Genomic DNA, 14235 nt, shown 5'->3' on the forward strand with positions numbered 1-14235 from the left:
GCTATGTGCTGAAGAGGGTTTTGTGCAGTACTGATGACGCCAAGGTTGCAGTGAACTAAATCGCGTTATTTTATTAGTTGAGGGTTGGCACAGTTGGCCAACAGTTGTGCCACAGGAAGGCACAGTTGAGCACAGGAAGGTGGTGAGTTATTTGTGCGGGAGGGTAATGTGTTTTGGACCTTATAAAAACCCTTACAGCTTATCTGTTTTCTGTTTTTTGCTTCCTCTGCTCCTGCCAACCTGACTTGTTTCCCCTCATGAGGACCCCACAGTTTTGAGGCCTACCAGGTGCTCTGTTGCTTCCTTCTGTGTCCTCCAACAAAGCTGCTAATACCATGCAGATCTTGTAGCTGTGTCTCCACCCATTTGTGTTTTAGGGTTTGTAGGGATTTGGTGTTAGTTTGTTTGTTACAGGGATTGTCCATGGGTTTTTAGTTTTGCAATCCTGGCTGCTTTGTGTATCTTTATGGGGGATTTGGAGATGTTAAATAATTATACCATCAAGGCTACCACCTTCTCAGAATCTTCATGTTGTTTTCATATACATTGAATTTTTTCTTTTTGAGGTGGAATCGTGCTCTGTCACCCAGGCTGGAGTGCAATGGCACAATCTTGGCTCACTGCAACCTCTGCCTCCCGGGTTCAAGTGATTCACCTGCCTCAGCCTCCCGAGTAGCTGGGATCACCAGTGTGCGCCACGATGCCTGGCTAATTTTTGTATTTTTGGTAGACACGGGGTTTCACCATGTTGGTCAGGCTGGTCTTGAACTCCTGACGTCAGGTGATCTAGCCTCGGCCTCCCAAAGTGCTGGGATTATAGGCGTGAGCCACTGTACCCAGCCTATATTGAATGTTTTTTATACATCCACTGTTGCCACCTATAAGAATTTTTCTAAATATACTTTGGGGAGAAATTACAGGCTGTTAGGGTATGTAAAGGTTCAACATTATAATGCTGAATTGTTTTCTCAAGTTTCTGTATCAATTTATGTTGCTACCTTCCTTCTGGTTTCTTTAGGTTTGGTTTTCTCTTGCTTTTCTAGTTTCTTAAGATGAAAGTTTAAGTAATTGATTGGAGATTTTTCTTCTTTTTAAGGTATTTACAGCTATAAATTTCCCTCCAAGTACCTACCACTTTAGCTGTACCCCAGAAACTTTGGTATGCTATTTTTTTCCTTCATCTCAAAACTTTTTTCTAATTTCTCTTATTTGTTCTTTGACTTCTTGGTTAAGAAGAGTGTTTTTTAATTTCCACATATTTGTGAATTTCTCAAATTAATTTTTGTTATTGTTTTCTAATTTTATTCTATGGAGAACATACTTTTTATAATTCTAATCTTTAAAAATTTATTGGGACTTATTTTGTGGTCTAATAGATGGTCTATCCTGGAGAATGTTCCATATGTACTTAAGAATGTGTATTCTTCCTCAAGGATCTAGAACTAGAAATACCATTTGACCCAGCAATCCCATTACTGGGTATATGTCCAAAGGATTGTAAATTATTCTACCATAAAGACACATGCACACATATGTTTATTGCAGCACTGTTCACAATAGCAAAGACTTGGAACCAACCCACATGTCCATCAATGATAGACTGGATTAAGAAAATGTGACACATATACACCATGGAATACTATGCAGCCATAAAAAGGGATGAGTTCATGTCCTTTGTAGGGACATGGATGAAGCTGGAAACCATCATTCTCAGCAAACTATCACAAGGACAGAAAACCAAACACCGCATGTTCTCACTCATAGGTGGGAATTGAACAATGAGATCACTTGGCCACAAGGCGGGGAATGTCACACACTGGGGCCTGTTGGGGGTAGGGTGCTTGGGGAGGGATAGCATTAGGAGAAATACCTAATGCAAATGACAAGTTGATGGGTACAACAAACCAACATGGCACATGTATACCTATGTATCAAACCTGCACATTGTGCACATGTACCCTAGAACTTAAAAGTATTAAAAAAAAAAAAAAAGAATGTATATTCTTTGCTAGGTATGGTGGCTCATGCCTGTAATCTAGCACTTTGGGAGGCCGAGGCAGGAGGATCACTTGAAGTCAGGAGTTCAAGACCAACCTGGGCAAAATAGCAAGATCCTGTCTCTACAAAATTAGCAACTTAGCAAGACCCTGGGCAATATAACAAGACCCTGTCTCTACAAAAATTAATAATTAGCTGAGTGTGGTGGTGCACACCTGTGGTCCCAGCTACTCGGGAGACTGAGGTGGGAGAATAACTTAAGCCCAGGAGGTAGAAGCTGCAGTGAGCCATGATTGTGCCACTGGATGCCAGCCTGGGCAGCAGGGCAAGACTCTATCTCAAAAAATAAAAATAAAAGTGCATATTCTGCTGTTGTTGAGTAGAGGGTTCTATAGATGTGTGTTAAGTATAGTTGTGTACAGTGTTGTTCACATCTTCTATTTCTTTGGTAATCTTTTGTCTAGTTGTTCTGCCCATTACTGAAAATGAAGTATTGAAGTCTCCAACTATCATTGTTGAATAGTTTATTTTCCCTTCAATTCTGACAGCTTTAACTTCATATATTTTGAGGCTGTATTGTTAGTTGCATATATGTTTATAATTTATAAACTCTTAATGGATTGACACTTTTACTATTATAAAATGTTCTTTATTATGTAGTCATCCAGTTCTCTTTTGGTTACTGTTTGCCTATCTTTTTTCCATCCTTTTACTTTCTTTTTCTTTTTGAAATGGCGTTTTGCTCTTGTTGCCCAGGCTGGAGTGCAATGGCATGATCTTGGCTCACTGCAACCTCCACCTACCTGGTTCAAGCAATTCTTCTGCCTCAACCTCCCGAGTAGCTGGGACTACAGGTGTGTGCCACCACGCCTGGCTAATTTTTTGTATTTTTAGTAGAGATGGGGTTTCACCCTGTTAGCCAGGATGGTCTCCATCTCCTGACGTCATGATCCTCCCACCTCAGCCTCCCAAAGCGCTGGGATTGCGGGCGTGAGCCACTGCGCCTGGCTCATCCTCTTACTTTCAAATCTTTGGGTTTTTTGTTTTTGTTTAGTTTTGTCTAGAGGTGAGGTTTTACTGTGTTGCCCAGGCTGGACTTGAACTTCATGGGCTCAAGTAATCCTCCTACTTCAGCCTCCTGAGTAACTGGGACTACAAGCACAAGCCGCTGTGCCTGGATGGGTCATTTAAAAGAATTTTTTGTTCTGCCAATCTCTGCCTTTTCTTGGAGAGTTAAATCCTTTTACATTTAATGTAATTACTGCTAAGTTAGACTGTATTACATCATTATACACTGTATGCCCATCACCACAGATACATAGCTACTTCTTTTTTTCTTTCTTTTTTTTTTTCTTTTTTTGAGTGACAGGATCTCACTCTGTCATCCAGGCTGAGTGCAGTGGTAGAGTCACGGCTCACTGCAGCCTCCACCTTCCGGGCTCAAGTGATCCTCCCACCTCAACCTCCTGGGTAGCTGAGACTACAGGCATGTGCTAATTTTTAAAAATTAGCACGTGGCTAATTTTTTTTTTCTATTTTTTGTAAAGATGGGGTCTTGCTATGTTGCCCAGGCTGGTCTCAAATTCCTGGCTCAAGTGATCCTCCTGCCTCGGCCTCCCAAAGTGCTGGGGATTACAGGCGTCAGCCACTGCACCTGGCCTATATGCTCACTTTTTGTTTTCTTGAATCAGTTTTGGTAAGTTGTATTTTTCATTCCAAGTTTCAGATTTATTTGCATAATCTCACATATAATATTCTCTTATTATCTTTTACATTTCTGTTTCATCTGCAGTTTTCTCTCCTTTTTATCCCTAAAATTATTTGAGCATCTTATCGTTTTTCAGGATCAGTTTTATCAGAGATTCATTTGTTTGATGAGTTTTATCCAAAAACCAACCTTTCGCTTTGTCAATCCTCTCCATTATATTTTTGTTTCCTAGTTCACTAATTTCTGCTCTTACTTTCAGTATATCTCTCTGTGTGTATCTATCTTTTACTTTCTGTGGGTTGGATTCTTTTTGTACTAATTTTTGTCCAGGTTATTGATTTCCTTCTAAGCAATATTTTTGCTGCATCTCTAAATATTTGATATGAAGATATTTAATAATCATTCACATTTAAAAGTTTTGAAGAATTTTCAGTATAATTTCCTCTTTGATTAATGACTTATTTAGAAATGTATATTTAAAGTTTTAAAACGTATAGACATTTAAAATATAGCATTTTAGGCCAGGCATGATGGCTCATGCCTGTAATCCCAGCATTTTGGAAGGCCAAGGCAGGAGGATTGCTTGAGGTCAGGAGTTTGAGACTAGCCTGGGCAACATAGCAAGATCTCATCTCTAAAAAATAAGTATTAAAAATTAGCTGAGCACAGCGGTGGTGCCTGTAGTCCCAGCTACTCAGGAGGCTGGGGTGGGAGGATTGCTTAAGCCCAGGAGTTTGAGGCTGCAATGAGCAGTGATCATCGTGTGACTGTACTCCAGCCTGAGTGACAAAGTGACCCGGTGACAAAATATAAAAAATATTTTATTAAAATATAAATATATATGATATATATGTGTGTATACACACATATATATAGCATTTTGTTCTTGATTTCTAACTTTCTCGTATTCACCTGAGAGAATGCCGATATTATTTGAAATTTATTGAAATTTGCTTTATGGTATAATATGTCTTCAATTTGTTTTCTTGAGAAAAATATAATTTTTCTATTTCTTATTATATCCAACTTGTGTTGTTATACACATACATGCATGTGCACACATGCATATAATTTTCTGTTTGTTATAATCTAGTATAATGAGGGATTTATTCACATTTCTTTCTTTTTTATTTTTTTGCTTTACATATTTTGAGGCTATATTATTAAAGAACATTATTCTAAAACATGTAAATCTTTATTATTATGTAGTAATTCTCTCTGTTCCTAATAATGTCTTTTCTCATAAAGCATGCTTTATTTGATAATAATCTAGCCACTCCAACTTTAATTTAGTTTGTTTTTGCCTAACATACTTTTTTCCATATCTTTACCTTGAGTCTTTAGGTATGCCACTTACAAATATAACTAAAATCCATTCTGACCATCTCTATCTTTCAACTGAAGTGTTTAATCCATTTGTATTTATTGTGATTATTGCAGGAGGACAAGTCCTTGAATGACCTTGGCTGATTCAGCTCTCCCTGCTCCTTCTTACAATTCTTGGGCAGAATGTACGAGAATGTAACATCCTGAGAGAAGGAAGAACCATGTAGAACAGCCTGGGCTTTGTCTTTGTTCTTCTCAGAACAAGATGCTCTGCAGTGCTTAAGCTCAGTGATTTAAGTACCTGTAGGATATAAAACCCAGAGTGGACTGCTTTCAGGGTCCCTCAGCAGTAGTGTGAAGTTGGGCATGTGCAGATGAGAGTCTGTCTGCCCTGGGCAGCTTGCTTGAGTTCTGGGGGACCAGCTCACCATGGATTCTATGCTTCTGTCTATCTTTGCTACCGATCTGTGAGTAATAAGTTGGCTTTGCCTGACTTGTGCAGGTGTTTTGTCATACCAGACTGAGACTCTGGCAGCTGGGTTTGTGCAAAACCTTTAGAAGCTGAGTTTGTGTAAAGACTCCTGCCAGACCTGGGCACCCACCAGATATAGGAATCTTTACAAAAATTGGCAAGGTGTTTAGAGTCCTCTCCTGGTAACCAGCGTATGGTGTATCCCTCATAAAGATTGATACCAGTGCATGGTATTCTGTTTCACAATTATGAATATATGTGGATTTTTTCTAATATCTACTTTTTGTTTTCTGTGTCTTGCTTTATGCTCTTTTTCTTGTTTCTTGTTTTTCAAAAATCCAATTAAATTTTTTTTCCCTTCTTAAGGATTTTGGCATTATACTTTTAGCTTTTTAGTGGTTACCCTTGACATTTTTCCTGATGTACTTAACAAGATCTAAATTAGCCCATATCTTTCCCAGCCCCAACCTCTAAACAAATATGAGCCTCAGAACATTTTAACTCAATCCCTTATTTACATATCATCGTTTTTAGCCAGTTAGTATGTCCCTTTTGTTGTTGCTGAGATGGAGTTTTGCTCTTGTTTCCCAGGCTGGAGTGAAATGGCACTATCTCGGCTCACCACAACCTCCGCCTCCCAGGTTGAAGCAATTCTCCTGCCTCAGCCTCCTGAATAGCTGGGATTACAGGTGTGCGCCACTACGCCCAGCTAATTTTGTATTTTTAGTAGAGATCGGGTTTCTCCATGTTGGTCAGGCTGGTCTCAAACTCCCGACCTCAGGTGATCCCACCTGCCTCAGCCTCCCAAAGTGTTGGGATTACAGGCATGAGCCTTTGTGCCTGGCCTAGTATGTCCTTTTAAAAAAACACATAAATAGATATTATTCTTTTATAGAGAAAAGGTTTGCTTAGATTTACCTTGAGGGTCACCACTTATTCGCTCACTGTTTTTTTCTTGTTTTCAGATTCCCCTCTGGGATCATTTTCTTTCTATCTGAAGTATATTTTTAGAAGTTCTTCAGGAAAGAACTGTTGGTAAGCTCTCAATTTCTGTAATCTGAAACTTTCTTATTTTGCACTCAATCTTGAAAATCAGTTTTGCTTGATTTAAAATTCTAAGTTGGCAATCATTTCCCCCTGGACTTTCAATATATTAGACTACTATTTTCTAATCTCCATTGATATTGTTAAGAAGTCTAATTCCACAATTGTAGGTCATCTATAATTTTTCTCTGATTGCTTTTAAGAGCTGCTTAGTGTGGCTAACCGTAGCTTTACTTTTAAATTTGCTTTCCTGCCTGGTGGTATACATTACACTTTCAGCGTTTTTGGATTCCAGTATTTCACTAGTTTCAGAAAATCCTTGGTCTTTATCTCTTTAAAATTTGCCTCTTCACCATTCTTTCCTTTTGGAACTCCAATTATTTGTATGTTAGAGTTGTTCACTTTAACCTTTATCTCTGTTAATGACTCTTTTACATTTTCTATCCATTTGTCTCTCTTTTGCATTCTGGGTAATTGTTTTAGCTTTTAAAATTCAATAATTTTCTCCAATCTGCTGTTAAACTCACCAAATTGTTTCTTTCTGATCATTTTTTATTTCTGAAAATTCCATTTTTCACCATGCCTGTGCCTTTGTAGTATAATATTGCTTATTTATTTTTTGCAACTCTATTTTTTAATTCTTTAGATATTTAATATATCATTATCCTATATTTGACAATTCTGTTCTTCTAAGTCCTTCAGGTTTTGTTTCCACTGATTCTCACCTATGGTTTATTAATGTAAATATTAAGCTTCTTATGTGGTTGATCTGAACTGAGGTTGCTTTTCTTCAGAAAGGACTTGCATTTGCTTCTGCCAGGAGCCAAGGAGAGCTATTTTTTGTTTGTTTGTTTTTGATTTTTGTGTGTGTTCCCATTTATTTTCTGTCCTGATGATTTCCCCTACTTCCTGCAAATTTAGTATTGCCTTAAAAAGTATGTCTTTTGTTTAGGAACTAATTGTATTTTAAGCAGAAAGACCCTTCAGGAAGTTAAAAGTCTGAATGATTTCTCTAGTTGCGGAACTTTTAAATGTTGGCTAAAATTAGATTTTTAAGAATAGACTCTACATATATGAGAATTATACAAATAAGCTAGGTTTCTGGCCCAATAAATGAAATCAACACTCAATAAGCAAGAGTGTTGATTATTCACTTTACGGGAGGATTGGCAGTGGAGGTTTTTGGTTGCCTAGTGCATCAAAGTTCCATTTGTGACTGTTCATTTCTGAACAGAGAAAACAAAAATGAAGCCAAGGCATTTTTGAGTAACTATTAGAGATGACACTCAACTAAGACAAACTACCTAGAATTATTAAAGAAACTGGTGAGGGAAAACAGAATTTAACTAAACAAAAATCTACTTTGCACACTTCCCAGGAAACACAATTTGGTATATTTCACTCTGGATAAAAAATGGTTATAATCAAATTTTGTTTTTGTTTTTTAAACCCTATCAGTTTTTCTGGTCCGCTCCCTTTTCATTTTCTCCAACAATTATTTTCAACGGTTTTGTCCATCTTCAACCTTCAGAGTTAAACCTTCTTCCTCCCCTGTTGTTCTCAGCAGAAGGGAGAGACTGTTTTTTTAAAAAGAACAGACAACATCAGAAGGGAACTGTCACAGGCTGTGTCATCACAACTAGCCCCTCCCCTTAATACTCAGCCATTTCTTTTCCCCTTCTCTCCTAGTGGCAAAGGACAAGCTCCTCCTCCTCCAAAGCCACCTGTACTCTGCACTCCATCTCTTCCCAATGTCCTCCAGGACTTTGTGATTCTCTATCATTCTCTCTCTCATCTTCCATCATTCCTTTTCACCTTGTTTATTCCCCAGAAGCATTTAAAACATGTTCAGGTCAGAACCATGGAAAAAAATAACCAGTCCTCCTTCAACCCCCTATACCCCTCCCGTTACCAATCCTTTCTCTTTCCCCTGCTTTACAGCCAAATCTCAGAAGAGTTGTCCAGAATTACTGTCTCCATTTCCTTCTTATTCATACTCAATTGGGCTTTTACCCTCAACGTTCCACTGAAATTCTCACCGTTAGGTTTCCATGTTTCCAAATCTAGTTGACATTTGTTGGTCTTCACCCTATGTGATTTCTTCGTAGCATTCAACACAATTTCAAACACTCACAGTGGACACAATACACACACACACACACACACACACACACACCTTTAGTCTTTATCTTAAAATGTCAGCTACAAGAAAGTCAATAATGTTTAGTTGAGTATCACTGCATTTGAAAAGCAATTTATTTATTGTAAGACTAGTAATATAATAATTATTCATGATTACTGTTACATATGTATGTTTTAGTATAAATTACTTCTACTTTATGTTTCAGTTTAGACCTTACATTGATTTTAAAAATTGTATGCCTAGGTAGGTTATATTATTTCTGAATTTAATTTCAGCAATTAGTAAAGAGATTTTCAAAGTATTTCTTAGAGGAAGTCAGTGATCTTTGATGGGACTGAGAATTTCTGCTCTAGTGTAGCCAACTGTCTCTTGGTTGAGACCAGGGAAGTGGCCCAGCACAAGAAAGCTTCTGTACTCCAAGAGCCAGCTTCATGGCTTTTGGGAAAGATTCAGTGTGTCAAACAGCTGAATGATAACTTTCTCTCCTGAACTGATATGAGTGATTTTGGTGGTTCCTTAGATCTTACATGGGCTACCTTAGTAGTGGGTATTTTTCAACTATTTGATTACTTCTTTGTAAAGTTAACTCTCCCAGCTTTATGCATGGGAGGACACAGAGGAGAAAAGTAAACCTCCAAGCACAAGATGCTTTTCACCTTGAAAACTGTTGGTCCTGAATGTATTTCCTGGCCGTGGTTCTTTCTTTGGAAAATCCTTATCATGAACTCAAAATGGCGGGGCCGTCTTTTGGTTCTTGTTCCCGATCAATGATTTTTAGCCACTAGACCAGTTTCTGCACTGGGTTTCTTGTCTCCTCACCCTACAGTACCATAAGGCAGTCTGGTTGCTTCAGCAGGAAGGCTCGGCGGCATGATAGGCGGGTGGTCTCTGAAGAGAGCTCCTCTTGTTTTCCTGATGGGTCCAGGGCCAATGTGCCGCAGCCCCTGCGAAGCACAGAGTACGAGGCTGTGGCTCCTGGATGGAGTGTTTCTCCCTTTGCCTTTAAGAGAACGCAGGGGTCATAGCAGTGTGCAGATGTGTACCTTGCCAGGGCTGCCAGGGGAATGCAGGCTCCTGGGGAGGGTTGAGGGGACAGAGATGTGTGTGCACTGATTAGTGTGCCACAGACTACAGCACAGCAGAGGCAAAGAATGCCATCTAAGCTCTTGTTGCTCGGAGTGTCCGAGGATCATCACCATCCAGGTCACCCAGGAGCTTATTAGAAATGCACAGTCTCAGACCTCACCCCAGACCATGAATCAGAACCTGCATTTGAACCACATTCCTAGGTGACTCCCAGGCACATTCTAATTCGAGAAGCTCTGCTGCTTTTACCTGCACTCAAGGCCTCAGACTTCAGACCACTCCAGGAAGCCTTCCTTTCACATCCCGACGCCCCCACCCAACACTCTGTCACCTGGATCTTGCCCATTTCCTCCCTGGCATGTCCCTTAGTCCCTTAGGTCTGCACATCTGCCCTTCCTCATTGGCCAGCTCTAGCACAGATCACTGTGTTCACCTTGGCAGTCCCAAGTCCTTGCATACTGCCTGCCTGAGAGCAGGCTCCAAGCCGAAGGCCTCTGGAGTCAGTGGATGAACGGATATGTGATCTACATGGCAGAAATAAAAGCCTGAAGCTCGCAGAAGGTTAGGTGTTTATTTGCACTGCTTTTTATTTATTTATTTATTTATTTTATTTTATTTTTTTTCTGAGACGGAGTCTCGCTCTGTCTCCCGGGCTGGAGTGCAGTGGCGCAATCTCGGCTCACTGCAAGCTCCGCCTCCCGGGTTCACGCCATTCTCCTGCCTCAGCCTCCGGAGTAGCTGGGACTACAGGCGCCCGCCACCGCGCCCGGCTAATTTTTGTATTTTTAGTAGAGACGGGGTTTCACCGTGTTGACCAGGATGGTCTCGATCTCCTGACCTCATGATCCTCCCACCTCGGCCTCCCAAAGTGCTGGGATTACAGGCATGAGCCACAGCGCCCGGCCTGCACTGCTTTTTAGACCGTCTACCAGGTTAAAAAAAAATTACACAGACTCTTTTGAAGGCATAGATTTTAGATACCAACCTCCGACTGTGGCATTTGGGATTTCCAGAGCATGTTGTGGAGGCACTTTTGTACCCAGAGGCACATGGAATTTACCAGGCTGTAGGGAGCGATGTGCTCTCAGGGGCTGCTGCTGCCAGTAGCCTGGTGAGGTGGGGAAGACAGCAGTGGACGCACGGTCAGGACCCAGTACACAGCCCGCCTGCCTTTCATGTGCTGATTGTCCAGCAGGTGGCACCTGTTCCCTCCTGCCACCCACCTTAGAATCGCTTCCCTCTTGATGAGCACCTTCAGCCAGAGGTGGGTGGGAAGGGGAGGACGTGCACTGGGCTCTGCTCTGTGCCAGTATCTTTGGTATAAGGAGCCATTCCCTGGCCCAGGGCAGGCAGCCAGTACCCACCAGGGTTGGGGATCATTGTGGGTCTCCATTGCCCATGCTCTCTCTGCCTCTCAGTAGTAGGGAATCGATGGGCCCTTGTTATGCCAAGGCAATGCTAAAATCTCTGCTTTACCTGCCCCCTTCTCAGCGAGGCTCTCTGTGGGCCACAGCTGATGCTCCATCAGTGCCAGTTTATGAGACAAGTTTCTGCCGCTCAGCCTTGGCACGGCAGATGGAAAACATCAGCAGGAAGAGCTTCCCAGGCATGGCCTTCCCTGCGTCGGTCATGTGCCTAATGAGCTATCCTTGCGGTGGGCTTTTCTCCTGCTTTTCACTGAAGAACCCTCATATGCTCCATAGACATGAGCTCATGAAGCCTTCCTGGGGGGCAGGGGCAGCCTCATCTGTGACACTCTCTCTGGGCAGCTTCACCGGCCCTACTGTCTTCCTTCTATCAGAAGATGCCTTCAGGCCCAGGAGACTCATCAAGACCTCATCCCCTTTGTCTTCAAAGATGCTTTTTTTGGTGGCAGATCACCCTGGTTCTGCAGGGGGTTGGGGGCTCAGCCAAGAACACCTGTTTCTCCACAGGGGAAGTAAGCTAGAGTCAGGAGGAAGCAGCGAGGATGGCGTGTGACTGGACGACAGACGTCCTGTGGCCCCGGCGGTGCTCTCTCCTCTTGTGCTTTGGGGCAGCAGCATTTTAGGTGTGTAGCTTTGGTGGAAACGTCGCTCCCCACTGTTTGGAAGTGTAATGCTCCATGAGGAGGAAGTTGGAGCCAGTGTGGTTTTCTGGGTCCTCTGCCAGAGGACATCTGGAGTCCCCAATATGTTTCCCCAGGAGCGACTTAATGAAGACAATCCTTCAGCCCAGGCAGGGTCCCTGAAAGGGCTCAACGCTGGCGCCCGGGGAGCTTCAGTCCCTAGTGTGTCCTCTCGCTCTGCCCCTTGGGCTGATTTCTAAAGGGTCTACTCTAGGCCTTCCTGGGAGATGTTCAAATTTACAGATGGAACGGGTGAGAAGGCACAGTGGTTTAAAGGATGCTCATCACCAGCTTAAAGGAGGGAAGGAAATGACGCTTTGTTCTCAAGCCAGGTTCACTAATGGCTCTGGCAAGGAGGCGACTTCGCTCTCACAGGAGGATCCATTTGCAGGCTCCGTGGTGACTTCTGACTTTTAGGGAAAATGTCTCCCCCACTCAGCCAGGATGAGGTGCAGCAGCTTCAGCCCAATCCCCCCATCCTCCTACCACCCCGCAAAGGACCAGGCACAGACTCCAGGCCGACTGCCTGATTTTGCTCCTCCCCAGTCCTCCTGCTGCTGCCCCAGGTGGAGGGAAGAGATGTGGCCCCTGCTCACAGGCATCAGGGGTGACTCTGGGCAGAGCTGTTGCTTTCCTTCCTCCTTAGAGCTCCAGCTCTGCAAGAGCCTTGGGGGAGTAGCAAAAGGGGAGTTGTGGGGGTGGGATGGGCAGGGATACATCGAACCCACCACAGCACAAGCCTCTTCTATACGAAAAGTGTGTATATCTCTGCAAATGTCACAATAGCATGATCTGCTCTTCTCTTAACATACGGCACTTGCTTTTAAATCTACAAGTTGAAATCTCAGAGACCCAACTTTTTAGCTAGCTATGTATAATTGCAAATCCTGTTATATATGTGGAATATATGTAACTACATATCACACATATGTGTGTGTATCATTCTGAATAGTATTGCATACATTTGAGTCCCAGGAATTTGGACCTCAAACCTCCTATTTGCACACAGTTATACCGCTCTGCACCACCAAGGAAAGAAAACCTAACAGGCCCAGGGCACCGTCCCTCGTGTGCCTGGTGTCCAGAGCCCAGGGCAGGCACCTCATACGTGGCTCGTCTTCTCGGCCAGGGCATGGTCCGTGGGCAGCGTGAACTTGATGGCGCCGTCCCTCTCCCAGCCCCTCCGGATCCTGGTGAGTCTGCGGCTGATGCAGGGCAGGAGAAACAGGGCTTTGGCCAGGATGACGACGCACGGCACCAGCAGCGTGAGCGTGAAGGTGGGAGGCAGGTAGAACTTGTAGCGGCTCTCCTCGAAGGCGCGGGTCCAGCCATAGGTGAGCGTGTGCAGTGTGCTCAGCACCAGGGCCACAAAGCCCAGCGAGGACTGTGGAGCGAAAAAAAGGCTGGAGTGAGGGCAAGGGGATGACAGATGCAGCAATCCTGCCAACGACTCCTCTGTTGGCCTGGCGGAGGGAAAGGAGGGTGACCTTAGCCCTTGTGGCTCTGGGTTGGAACCCGACTTCTATCACTCTTAGTGTGATTTTATGATAACTCTCAACTCTCTGTGCCTCAGCTTCCACAACAGGAAAATGGGAAGAATGCTTCTATGCTGAAGGTATCTAAGGACTGACAAATTCATGCGGATTCCTTACAATAACCATATAACCATGTTTTTTCCTTAACTTGGCTATTTGTATCTCTGGAGGCTGCTGGATGATTTCAGATGGAATTAAGTTCAAAGAAGTTTAAAAAACATTTAAAGCCTGCTGCGGTGGCTCTCGCCTGTAATCCCAACACTTTGGGAGGCCTAGGTGGGAGGATTGCTTGAGCCCAGGGGTTCGAGACCAGCCTGGGCAACATAGTGAGACCCTGTTTCTTCAAAAAATACAAAAAAATTAACCCGGCTGTGGCAGCATGTGCCTGTTGTCCCAGCTACTTGGGAGGCTGAGATCACTTGAGCCCAAGAGGTCAAGGCTGCAGTGAGCCAAGATTGTGCCACTACACTACTACACTACTGCACTCCAGCCTGGGTGACAGAGCAAGACCCTGTCTCTAAATATATATATACACATATACATGTATGTGTGTGTGTATACAAATTTTACTAGTTATGTGCGTATTTTAATGTATATTAGAGTAACAAGTGTCTGCCTGTATACCAAAATCATAATTTCACAGATAACATTTGGCCTAAGTTAAGATCAGATAAAAAGTGGACTGATTTTAAGTTAGCTTGAAGATAAATGCAGAGTAAATAATTTACAGATGGCATGTGGATTTGGCACCAGTAGTGAAGGCCCACTCATGGGGCCTGTGGTCTGGGTGACCTGGCACCATATAGAAAGCCCCAG

General features: G+C 42.8%; 1 protein-coding gene across 1 annotated transcript in view; it reads right to left on the reverse strand.

The window, feature by feature from the left end:
* Positions 1–12986: 12986 nt before the first annotated feature.
* LOC105492491 (STEAP3 metalloreductase) overlaps positions 12987–14235 on the reverse strand; it is a 39574-nt gene continuing 38325 nt past the window's right edge. The window contains exon 5 of the mRNA XM_011759687.2: positions 12987–13268. Within this exon, the coding sequence (XP_011757989.1) occupies positions 12987–13268 (282 nt within the window). The remainder of the gene's footprint in view (positions 13269–14235) is intronic.

The sequence above is a fragment of the Macaca nemestrina genome, chromosome 11, assembly GCF_043159975.1.
Source record: "Macaca nemestrina isolate mMacNem1 chromosome 11, mMacNem.hap1, whole genome shotgun sequence".
Classification (NCBI taxonomy): Eukaryota; Metazoa; Chordata; class Mammalia; order Primates; family Cercopithecidae; genus Macaca; species Macaca nemestrina.